Raw genomic sequence first — 12,587 nt, 5'->3', positions numbered from 1 at the left:
GTGGATCATTTTGCATTGAAATGAGGGTGTCAAATAGCAACAAAAAGTCCCAGGCAATTTGTAATTTATCTAAGCGTAGGTTCATGACATGTGCGTATTGTGCGCCCTTTCAGCACAGCATGTTTTGCGCTAATTTCCCACTTGTTACATGGTCACCTCAGAAATGTGGGCACTATACTCCCACATACTGTATGCAACAATATTTCCTTAACAATCCAGTGCCATACTTTCAGGTAAAGCACCCGGACACTGAAGCAATTAATCAGTGTGCAGGACGTTACATGTAGCCTACATCTGCTGGTTCTGTTTATTTATTTCAGCCTTCAGGCCTGACAGTGGTTGTGGGTTTATGGTTGTGGGTTTATGGTTGTGGGTTTATGGTTGTGGGTTTATGGTTGTGGGTTTATTAGTGATCAGTGCTTGGCGACTTGTGGTGAAGGGGTAGGGGCTGGGGTTGTTGGACCTCAGAAGAGGTGGATAAGTTCCTGTCTGGTCTGGGCTCCGGCCTGATGCAGTACTGCTCGCACATTGCGGGGGGCGGGGTTCGGGGCTTCGTCCTCTGAATGTTGCTCTTCAACAGGAGGCGGCTCATCTGCGCCAACGCGCACTGCAATGTTGTGCAGCATGGCGGTGACAACAATCACTTGGCAACACTTGATTGGTGACAAGCGCAGCCCCCCCGACGAACGATGAATGCACCTGAAGCGGGACTTCCAAATGCCAAACACCCGTTCGATCTTCGTCCTGGTGCTTGTGTGGGCCTCATTGAATCTCTCCTCCTGTGGTGTTGCTGGGTTGGTTACCGGCGTGACGAGGTAACTCCGGAGAGGGTAGCCACTGTCCCCTAGGATGATGCCCCGGCCAAACACTCCTCTGCCAGCCTTCTGCCCCACAGCTGAGTTGGCCCACATGAAACTGTCGTGAGTGCTGCCTGGCCACCTGGCGACGATGTCAGTGATGAGGCCATTGTGATCCACCACCACCTGCGTGTTTATGGCCGCGTAGTGCTTGCGACCAATCCAGCACGGATCCACCAGGGAGGGATTGTGGATTGGAATAAGGGTGCCATCTACCAGACCGATCACCCGGGGGATCCCAGCCACTGCGTGGAACCCTTGGTGGACCATGCGGACCTCGTCCCGTGTGGTGGCCATCTTGATATGGGTCCGGGCATGGCGCAGGAGAATTGGTGTCACAGCTGCCACACTCCGTGACACCGATGCCTTGCTGAGGCCGGTGCCGTCCCCCACCACCTCCAGGAAGCTCCCCACTGCGTAAAAACGCAGAGCAGCCAGGAGCTGCACCTCCGGGCTGAGGGCAAAATTGCAGCGGGTTGCTCTCTGGATGTGTGGAGACACCAGAGTTATTAGTCGTTGGATCTCCGCACGGGGCAGCCGGTACTTTGCCTGGACGGCCCGGTCTGACAGCACGTCCAGTGGGGAGAAGTTCTGACGCACGTAGGCGTTAATGTAAACCGTCTGGCTTCGCGCACGGCGACGCGGCTGGTTGGCAGCGAGAATTTGCTGTATTGCAGCCATGGTTTCTCACACGCGCGGACTTTGGCAACGCCTTTATATAGAGTAGCAGGTGGATCCGCTCTCAATGAGGTTCAGCTGAATTCAATTCAATCTGTTTCCTTGATATCTGTGAAATGCCACAGGGTTGTTGATGTTTTTTTATGTGTAGTACTATAAACTCTTGTGTGTGGAAAACGTAAACCTGTAATTCATTAAAAAAAAAAATTCTCTATTAGTTTATGTTTATTGCGCCAGGTCCGCATTGAGCATTGTTTTATTATTTCGAAAAGTGGAGGAAATAAATTTCCCTACGCGGCATGATCACTGACGATTTGGTCGCTAAGAAGGTTGAAAGAGTGGGTCAGCTCCGTCGTACAGTTCCATCTTAGTGAAAGTACTACTTTCGCTAAGAAGGAATCTGGGAAACGCATTCTTCTTTCACAGCGTTCTTAAGTGCGCTCCAAAGAAGAACTCTGCCCAAAGAGGCTCTTTGGGATTCTGGGAAACGCGGCCATTGTTTATACCACAACTTACAACATAACCAGTGGATTCCCTTCATAGGAAAACAATGGCACAGCCAGCGCAAAGTGGTCATGTTTAGAGGCCTTCAGTGTGAATTTATAAACCAACATTTTAGTCTCGCATATAGAATATGGATCAATAAACAAGGAGAAAAACACAATTTGATGGTAAGTTGACTATAGAGAAGACTTGACTAAGATTCGACTTACATTCTTAGTAGAATAACTGTTGTTGGCTGTACAGTTGGGCCCCAAATTACCGATAACATCTCTCGTAACCAGGTGCAGATGTGCATAATAGGACACACATTTTAGCACTATCTGTGTGGTAAAATAGCGTATAACACAATAATAGCTCTGAATTTTATACAGCTATAATGGTCGCAACGTTATCTAGGACACACCCCACATTTTAAATGAAAAAAAAATACATTAAAGTACAAATAGAACTTACACCTTTTGCCTTTAGCTCAGCAAGGCTCACACATGTAGCAGTCATTAAACATTGAGCACACTTGCGGATAAACTTTAAAATGTGTAAAAATGCCAAAAGGATAGGAAAGTACTGGAATATGCCAAACGCAAAAGTGTCATTTTCCATCTCCGAATGGCCATCCAATGCCATAATACAGATGGCCCGGTTGGCCCCCTCCTCCTCCTAGCCTTCCCCTGCTCTGTTTTCATCCCTCTCTTTTGGTGATAATGTATTGTCTACAGGGTGTGTAACGATCCTCAGGAGCAGCCGCACACCACTAACAGGCACTTCTGTCAAACACATCACCATCACTGTGCTCATTGATTTGTGTTGCCTTTAAAATGGGCCGCCCCCCCTCCCCTGCGCCGGGCTCGGGCCGTAATTGCGTCTTGGTTAAATGATTCAAATAAGGCGGTATGTTGCTCTTACCTCCGTTTCCCCCCCTCCCTCCACTGTCACTGTCACCCTCACTTATTTCATTACGGATTCAGCAGACTTGATAAAACAGCAGGGGCTCCCCCATTCTACAGCGCTTAGCCAGCACCCGGCCCCAGACAAAGAAGTGGTCAAGCGGGGCAACAAATCACACCAAATGGAGCGTTTGCTCTTTGTGCAGACTAGTTATGGAAACCCTGATAGCGGCATCCAGAATACTGAATAGGTGTAATAAATGCTGAAGAAGGGGGATTCTTCTCCTAATTGGGTGAAGGGGGGCGGGTGCGTACAATGGGAGTAGCGGCACACTCCCCCTTTTTGTTTGGGAAAATGACTTTCAGTGAAATAGTCTAATAGCTTGTGCACAGTTAAAAAGGGGCATTGCGATTCCCACTCACCCCCCCTACCTCCCCTTCCTCTACCCCCCTTCTCCTCAATGCCATCCCCGTCCTGTCTTGGGCGCTGACAGATAAACATGTTCTGTGCTGGCTAATTGCACTACCTGTTTCTACCCAAGTCTCCAGTGACAAGCTAGCCCGTGTCTGTGCTGAAAGCCTCAGATCTCTCCCCCGGAACCCAGCGATTAACGGAGTAAAAACGCTCAAATAATAATACAACAAGCCGAAAGTGAGACTGAGTAACTTCTTAAGGGGAAAACAGTGGGATGATTATGTACCTTGAAGCGCAATGTAAAACTTTTTTTTCCAAATGAACAGGCAAAGTTTGCGGCAAAAAAAAAAAAAGACAGCTGTCGGACAGGCACTGATGGATTAACTAACGTGACAAGTGCGGCAGGAAATATGACAGCGTCTGTCTAACGATATCAACTTCAACGAGAGGGGTAAAAGCAAGACAGGCCGTTTTAAAAGGTGTTCCAATGATTTAACATCTTAGCAGAGAGAGTCTCTTCCTTTCTCACAATGAAATAAAGATGGTTCGAAATCAATATGCAGCCACAGATATCAATATACATGGGCTGCCAAGTCCCGAAAGTATTCCAATGGAAGTACCCTTTGTCTGAACGGACTGCAAGTGGTCATAAAAGATGCAGGTCCTCAGCTGGACACTGACTCCCTCCAGTCAGATGAATAATAGTACAAAGGGCTTGCTAAATCATTGAGACAGCTGCTCATGCTCTGTCCGGACCGCGCCTGGCCCAGCACAACACAGCTCTAACAGATCAGTGCAGAGGACATAAGAGGCCCGTGATCCGCCTTGCCTTCTGCACGGAGAACTATCACCCAAGCGTCTGCGAGAGAAAAAAAATTGCCTGATTAATTGAAACATCAACACAGACATGCAAGTGCATAAAAAAAAGTGGGACGCTGTTTGGATGAATCTGAAACTGTAGAATTCTTAAAAGTTAATGGCATGGGGTCAGATTGGTCCTATTAAGCCGCGTTTCCACTGAGTGGTGCAGTTCTGTCTGGTTCTGGGCGGTTAAGCGCGCATTTTTTTGCATTTCCCACTGTCAAAAGTTGGGAAGGTTATCAAAAGAAGCTAAATCTGCGGCACCTATTTTGGTCACTCTTTCAGTCAGGGGACCAAGCCGTCCCAAAGGGCGGAGCTACACATTCCAATCCATTGATTGGTCGCATCCGAAGTAAGGCTAGACCTTGTCTCTTAACACAAGACCATTACCGTTTGCAGAGGTGACTATACATGGCGGGTAATCTCTAGCATGGAAATGACTGTTCGGTGTAAAGCTGGCTTCTACTACAGCAACGTCTCCCCCAAACTCCTTAAAATGACAGTGCTCCATAAGGTATATATAACCGCCATCTCCATAAGGTAACACACTAACTATGCCCAAGTACCTCATACAACCCCAAAGTGGGGTACTGTTGAGGAAGTGACCCTAATACTGTATGTGGCAAGGTCTTTGCGAACCAATTCCTTTTGGATGTTAGCCGAGAGAGCGGGCCCAAGCTGGTGAGAGAGAGAGGGAGAGAGAGAGAGAGAGAGACCGAGATAGAGCGAGAGAGAGAGAGAGAGAGAGAGAGAGACAGAAAGCATGTTGTTTAAGTAAAACCCTCAAGAACATTATGATTTATTTAAGTGAGGAGAAAATATGAATAATGTAGTGGCTATACGGAGCATGAATCTCTTTTGTACTAATTGTCAGGAAGGCTCGCATCCAGTGTGTGTGAGGGGTGGAGGGACTGGAGGAGCCAGAGATCAGAAGGGGCGCGCCGCGGCTCAAAGCCGCCGGTCCTACAGCCACGGCCATTGACTTGCAAATGAGCTGAAGGAGGCTAATTAATGGGGGGGCTTAATGAAAGCAGTGGTTGGGACCGAGCGAAGAAATAATCTGGGACCCCCTATTTCCCCCCCTCCATTTCTGACTTTCTCTCTTTCTTTCTCTCTCTCTCTCTCTCTCTCTGTTAAACTCCCTGGCTTGATCGTCCTCTCTTCCCCTCAAGATGGCTCGTGCCATTGAAGTTGATTGCAGAACGCATCAATATGTGAACAAAGTTGTTGGTGGTGGGGTGCAGTGCAGTGATGGTGGCGATGGGGTGGGGGTGTTAGAAGAATTAGCATTCATTTGAAGCGAACCAGCCCCCCCCTTCCAGCTCTGTTATTTATTCTGTAGCTTTTGGCACATTTTCTGGTTCTTTGCTCCCAGGAGGAGACATGGAGCAGCGTGTTTAAGATGTGTGACAGGCTATAATGGTAACTTTTGCACTCCTTCTTTCTTGTTTGCACTGGAGAGAGAGTTAGCGGTGAGTGGAGACTGTGGTTGGGGTGGGGTGGGGGGGGGGAGTTACTCTTCGTGCTTCCATCAGATGTTAAGCTCTGCAGTTGTCCTCCCCCCATTATTTGGAGCTTATCTCAGTGCTAGGTGATCTTCCTATATAGAGTATGACTATTAGCACAAACACGATAATACTTATGTGGCTAATACAAGGAAAACATTAACCCTTAGGGGTCACATACTGTACTGATTTTCAGGTTTACTAGTAACTGGTTTCATGGTGTAGTGTCCAAAAAACTCTTTACATTTCTCACAGTGCCATTGCCGAATCTCCTCTTTTCAGCCAATGTCTGAAACGTTCTGTTTTACAGCCTGTCTCTGTCTCAACCCTTTCTAAAAAAGCCCAGTCTGCTTTGATTGGCCCTGAATCTTAAGGCCAGGACATACCGGTCCGACTACCCGAAAATGGAGACTGCCGATTCAGACAGCTCCAGTCTTCCCGTTGCGGCCAAAAAAGTGCCAAGAACACACCGAGCCGACTGCTGACTTTCCGCACGCTCTGCGCTTGCGCGGGACGTAATGTGACCTATCTATGACCATAAACATAGATAGAAATACGTATTTATATTTATGGACCATAAAGAGCTCCATTTTTAGCAGAGAGTGTCGAGCATGGTTTATGCAAGGGTTGATGCATGTGAGTACTCGCTGAACGAAACAAACAAACACATTAAAACAATGGCTAGCTGTTGTTAGCTGTTTGTGCTACCCGCCTCACTTCCGGGCTTCACTGATTCGCTAGCCCTCCACCAATGAAATCGCTCCAACTGAAAGACTGCCCGCTGACAACATCTACGACGACCGATTTCACGGCACACACCAAACAGATTTGTGTCCCCGCCCCCTCCAGGCTCTCCGACGGCGATTATCGGGCCGGTGTGTCCGGGCCTTTAGTGCTGGTTTGAATGTAGATTCAGGAGTGTCTGGGGGTGTGCTTATCACAGGTGGAGGTAGTGCTAAGTGTGGTTGGTGTGAGGGGGCGTGGCTTCTCACAGGCAAGAAATGTCGGCCACAATCAGTGAATCTTTCTCAATCGTCATAACTGGGAAGTCAGTGGACATAAGGGAAGAAACGTGATGATATTCAGCACCTTGTGTGTAGCGTATGTGTGGAGTCAGCTCTTAGCATGTGTGTATGAAATATGTGTGAATTGATACGTATTTATATTCTTTATTGTATTCCGCTGTATTCTGTGTTGACCTGCATATAGTGGGCTGCAGAAGCAAAACTGCTATAATCTGGTACGGATACATATCTTACATCAGAGACAAAGATAAGTGTATAACATCAGCCTCCATATGTGAACAGTTGATATCAGGTGACAAAGGGTTTATATATATATATAAAAAAAGGTTTATATATATATATATATATATATATATATATATATATATATATATATATATATATATATATATGAAAGTGCACACCTCTAGTGAATCAAAATAAATCAACATTTCGAAGCTAATTGTTATCCCGTTTTGAATGACATTGAATTTCTAATGGTACATTATGATAGAAATAAGGACTTGCACTTGAAAAAACACCTCTGCACGTTAGAAAGGTAGCGAGGGTTCCTTAAAGCTTGGATCATTGGTTCATATAGCTTGTTCTGTACAAACTAAGGGGCTGTCACACAAATACCTTTAAACTTTACAAAGGCATATACTAGCAGTATAAGTAAATCTACCTCGTTACTTTCGTTACTGATTGCTGTGCTTAATTATAAGTGCTCAAATCAAGCCCCAACCACAGAGAGTTCTATCAGCATCCAATGTGGAAGTGACACAAATTGCAGTTCACCGAGTGGACACTAAGAGGTGATACCAAAACAGAGCAATTTCTCATTGACTCCCATGTTAAATAGGCCGTTTTCACAGCATTATTAAACCTATGTATGGCCTGGTCCAAAAAAACATTCTAGTCTGTATGTTTAGGTCATATCTCCATGAAAACACTGAGGGGGGTGAACACGGTAGTTTTTATTCTATTGGAGGTTAAAATTAATAATTAGGGCTGCGGTCTCTTGAGTGACAGCTAGCCGCCTGTTGGCCCTCACTGAGCCTCAGAGGTATACGTCAGCTAGATGGGCGTATTTCCCTCCCCCCAACGTCACATCAATGCCCTTTTTTGGTAAGAGGAAATGAGGCGAAGTAAAAATCTCAGTCAGCCCGGATGTTACATCCATTTTATATACTATCTATGGCTCAAATACTATATTTCCCCTATGACTTCTATCATTACTATATCTACCACATTTAAATTTATTCAATCTCTGCATTTGTATATGCACTACTATGCCAACCTCAGCCTAAGCTACTCCAAGTATTACTACCACAAAAACTCAAATGTTTTCAACTGTTTCTACTACTTCCCAGATTTAAACTTGACAGCATTACATGTGGAGTTATTCATTCTGTGTGAACTTATTCTGTATCTTTTTTTTGCTCCTTCTGTAGCTTTTGGCACAATTCTTCTGGTTCTCCACTCCCGAAGGAGATGTGGAGAGAGCTGAAGCAAGGGTGTTTAAGCTGCTTGACGGGCTAGTAATGGTAGCTTCTCCACTTGCTCTCCTCTTGTTTGCAGTGGGGAGAGTTAGCGAATAGAGTAGTCATCCCCCACTCCTTCTTAGTTAAAGGGTGGAGGCGCGTGCTTGGATCAGATGCTCTTGCCCTGCAGTTGAGTCTTGTTTCTTTGAAGCATTGTGACTCTCCTCTCAGCCACCCCGGCAGACCCCCCCGGCACTGCCACCGTCTGCAGGGTCCTGCTGCACACAACCCAGGCCCCCGTTTGAAGATATGGAGCGAAAACCTTCTCTGCTCGACCCCTGCTACTGCCACGGGCACACACACACACACACACACACACACACACACACACACACACACACACACACACACACACACACACACACACACACACACACACACACTGTATATAAGATACACATGGTGGCTGCTCACACACACGCACACATGCAGGCATGCCCACACACACACACACACACACACACACACACACACACACACACACACACACACACACACACACACACACACACACACACACACTGTATATAAGATACATGCACATGGTGGCTGCTCACACACACACACACACACACACACACACACACACACACACACACACACACTAACACACCAACACCCACTCATCAAAATCAGTCTCAAGCCTCGTCTTCTTACTCTTTCAAATGTACTCATGACTGACTCCCCATTACTGATGGGGAGCGACATAACCAGATCCAGATTCAAAGTGTAATTCTTATCACAATAAGAATATAATGCACACTGTACACTGTACAGCAATTAACTTGACGGTTAAAATGACCTTATTACCAGATGGAATGATGAGTAAACCATTAAAACAAATAGGAACCTGGTTGTAATTGACTGGAATTGTCCTTAAATGTGTGTTTCTACAATATAAGACCTGTTTCAGTCTGACAGTGTACAGCATGCACTCCTGACTGTGACTCTTGGTGTGGCCTCTCTGGTGGTTCTCCTCCCCACAGCGTATCCATGGCCCCTGGGTTACTGGATCATTGGGCTGGTGGAGACCCCCCTGCCCTGCCCTGCCCTGCCCTGCCCTGCCCTGCCTGTGTGCAGCTTCTCTTCTCTCTCCCCAGGTATGTGAACCCCTTCTCTACCCTCTACCTCCAAACCCCTCTTTGCCCCGTCTTCCCCATCAGGGAGTGGGTTGTTGAGATGGATGGTGAGGCAGCGCGTAGGTAACCACCCCCCCTTCCTTAGACGGGCTGATTTATGGGGCCTCCTTTCCATCCAGGCAGAGCTGAGGTCCCCCCAGGGGCCCCAAGTCTGGAGAGCGGCTAGGGGGACGGGGCCGCGTCTCACACCTTGACGGCCCTAAGCTCCCAGTCCAACCGTGATGCCAAGTACCAAACGGCCACTCCAGAATGGTCGCCATCCGTCATACAGGCAGTACCGGGGTTCTCTGCCTTTAAAAGAGAGGAAATACATAGAGCACAAGAACAATGAGCCTCCCCTCACTCCCTCGCCTCTTCCCGCAGACATTGATCTCCACCGCAACAATTTATTATCTCACCTCTGCTATGGCTATTGTCAGGAGGGGGAATGGGGGGGGGCACCTCCATGCTTTTGTTTAACAGCCTGTGCAGTTACTATAAATATAGCAACTTCACAAGGCAACAGAAAGCAACCTTCTTCTGTTCTGTATTGACAGTACGTGGATACCATCTGCATGATTTAAATATACTGCAAGCTGCTCTGACTTCACACATTCAACAGTTGCAGTGATGTAATGGTGAAATATTTGACTTAAGTACTTCATACAATCAGTGAGTAAACCTATTTAATTAACCACTAATATGAACTGAACCAAACTCAATATATTTTCAGGAAAACATTCAATGTTGCTGTAATCGTTTGAATAATCCATTCTTATATGACATTATATGATTAATTATGATAGGAACAAACAACTTCACTATGTTATCTAAGTTATCCTTTCAGTTACAGGGGAACATTCTGTGGGTTCATTTTCTGGATTCATGTCAAGTCACAAGTGTACCTTCAATTCAACCATGTGTGCTCACACCTCCTTTGAGATGGCTGGGAGCTTCCTAAAGTAGACACCAACACACACACACACACACACACACACACACACAAACACACCTGTTTTTACATACCAATGGTAAATTAAATACATTTTAAGTTAAACACATTTTTTATTGTGGAAATATACTTTGAAAAAATCCTTGTTTGCCAGCAATGCAAAATCTCAATTTTTTTCTATTTAATTACAGGTATGTTCTCATGATAGAATCCACCTCAGGCCAGCAGTACACCTTATGGTCCCTGATGGTACAGTAATGGCATGTCATGGGGATAACTGAGGCCCAATACTTAATGACCTTTCTCACCGACTGGCTGCACTCAGGATATGCTTGGGGGGGGGAAAGCACTGGTATGTCAAAGTAACTGTGACACAATGATCTCTATGGTCATTTTTGCCCCTACTGTTACTTTTTAACAGGAACATATCTCCTTCAAAACATACGGTTAAGGCACGATTGCTTGTTGCTCATACGCCATCACGTCGTAATGCGACACACGCATGGATTGACGTTGTCGAGGTCTTTTTGTTTTAGAAACGCATAGTTTTCTAGCCTGGTCCTACCAGACCATCGTACGTCATGAAATAGGTAGGTGGGCGGAGCCAGGCTAATAGTTTTCCACGTCCGTGTCAGACCAACATAAAACCTTTCTGCAAGATTTTTTCAAATGTCCGTTGAGGGGAACAGTCGCATACATTGACATCAGGACTGCCTTCAATGCTGGTTCTCATACATGTTCAAAAATGGCGTGTTGAAGTTCACCTCTCCCAACCATGCCAGGGCCAGTTAAAGTGTTCCATGTTTAGGCACGGTACAGTTGCACTCATGTTAGTAAAACGTACTACACTTTAGGTTTCAATCATGCTTGGGCCTGGTACAGTACGGATTGCCCAGTGTGAGTGTGCCCAAAGTGCCAATCAGGATTGTTTAACATTGAACATAAGAAGCGCTTTAAGTTTGGTTTCAATGTCAGGCATCTGTGGTAGATTCCGTATTTCAGTTTCATTGCTGATTCCATCCTAGTTTTCTATCTGGCCTGGTGTCTGGACCAGCTTGCAGGGCATCTGCACTGCAGAGAGAGGCCAACACTCTGCAGCCTACAAGTTCACCAGCCAGGGCCCTGGAGCTGTCAAGTGGAGGGAGGGACAGCAGCCAGCAGCTCCACAGGGTGGGGGACAAGTGGGCTTGACATAGAATGCTCCAACACCACTCTGCATTGCAACTATAGGTAGAATTAAATGACAATACTAGACATTTACCCGATAGTAAAAGTCAGTCAGTGTATTCCACCTGTGATATATGCTGCTGCTGTATAACTGACACAGTCACTATGGCTATCTTCTAAAGCTGAAAAATGGATTTGTTCTTTCAGATATATTTATAAAATGGCTTGGTATTTGTTTATTTTTTTGTTACGATATTTTTTGGGCATTTTTATGCTTTATTAATAGTGCAGAGAGACAGAGGTGAAATGGGGCAGAGAGGGGAGTGACATCCAGAGGACGACCGCGGGCGGGAATCGAACCCGGGTCTGCTGCTGGGCCCAGCCCGGGGGGGTGGAGGGGGACGACGACGACGACGCCCTACCAACTGAGCTAAGGGCGCCCCCTATGGCTTGGTATTGTATGGCATCTTTTTTTTTCTTCCAAATGGTGCCATTCTATGTGTAGATAAAAAAAGCTGGGCATAAACTTATGTGTGAAAGACACTTTAGTGTGAGCCCTATCACTTTATCCAGTTATATTAGCCTTTTTTAACCAAACAAAACCAACAAATTAGTGCAGCTTTAATTTCTGCTCCCACCTGAATGCAACTTAGTAGACGTTGAGTGTGATCAAATCAAATCAATGACATGAACCTACAGGTAGGAATAGATGCATTCTTCTGCATTACTGTAGTCTGTTAAACTGTATTCATCCAGCACTGTTAAACACACACAGTTACAAAGTGCTTAAACATTCTATGTATAATTATTACACTTTTATGTATATGTATTAAGGTGTTTTTTAACAAAGACCCTTAAAACGGTGCAAAGTGTCAGGCATGGACTTGGGGGCGGGGTTACAGTCAAATGTCTGCAGGCGGCAGGGCTGCCATGCGCTCACTGCCTCAGGAATCACTAAGCGTAAATGCTAAATCTTCTGTATGGATTATGTAACACAATATCAAATTCAATGTTACGGCACATTTTTCTCGTTTTAACTGAGGAGGAATATGATCAACAAAAAGCCCCCCCCCCCCAAACACAACAGAGCATTGAAAG

General features: G+C 45.9%; 1 protein-coding gene across 1 annotated transcript; it reads right to left on the bottom strand.

Annotated features, from left to right (window-relative positions):
* Positions 1–464: 464 nt before the first annotated feature.
* LOC307267341 (putative nuclease HARBI1) lies at positions 465–1,538 on the bottom strand (the record flags this gene model as incomplete). The annotated part of the gene is made up of 2 exons (XM_080049645.1): positions 465–1,338; positions 1,426–1,538. The coding sequence occupies 2 exons, from the start codon at positions 1,536–1,538 to the stop codon at positions 465–467; spliced, it is 987 nt and encodes a 328-aa protein (XP_079905771.1).
* Between the last annotated feature and the right edge of the window lie 11,049 nt (positions 1,539–12,587).

Source organism: Ammodytes marinus (assembly GCF_949987685.1).
Source record: "Ammodytes marinus genome assembly, chromosome: 2".
Lineage (NCBI taxonomy): Eukaryota > Metazoa > Chordata > Actinopteri > Uranoscopiformes > Ammodytidae > Ammodytes > Ammodytes marinus.
This window is presented reverse-complemented; position numbering and strand designations above follow the sequence as displayed.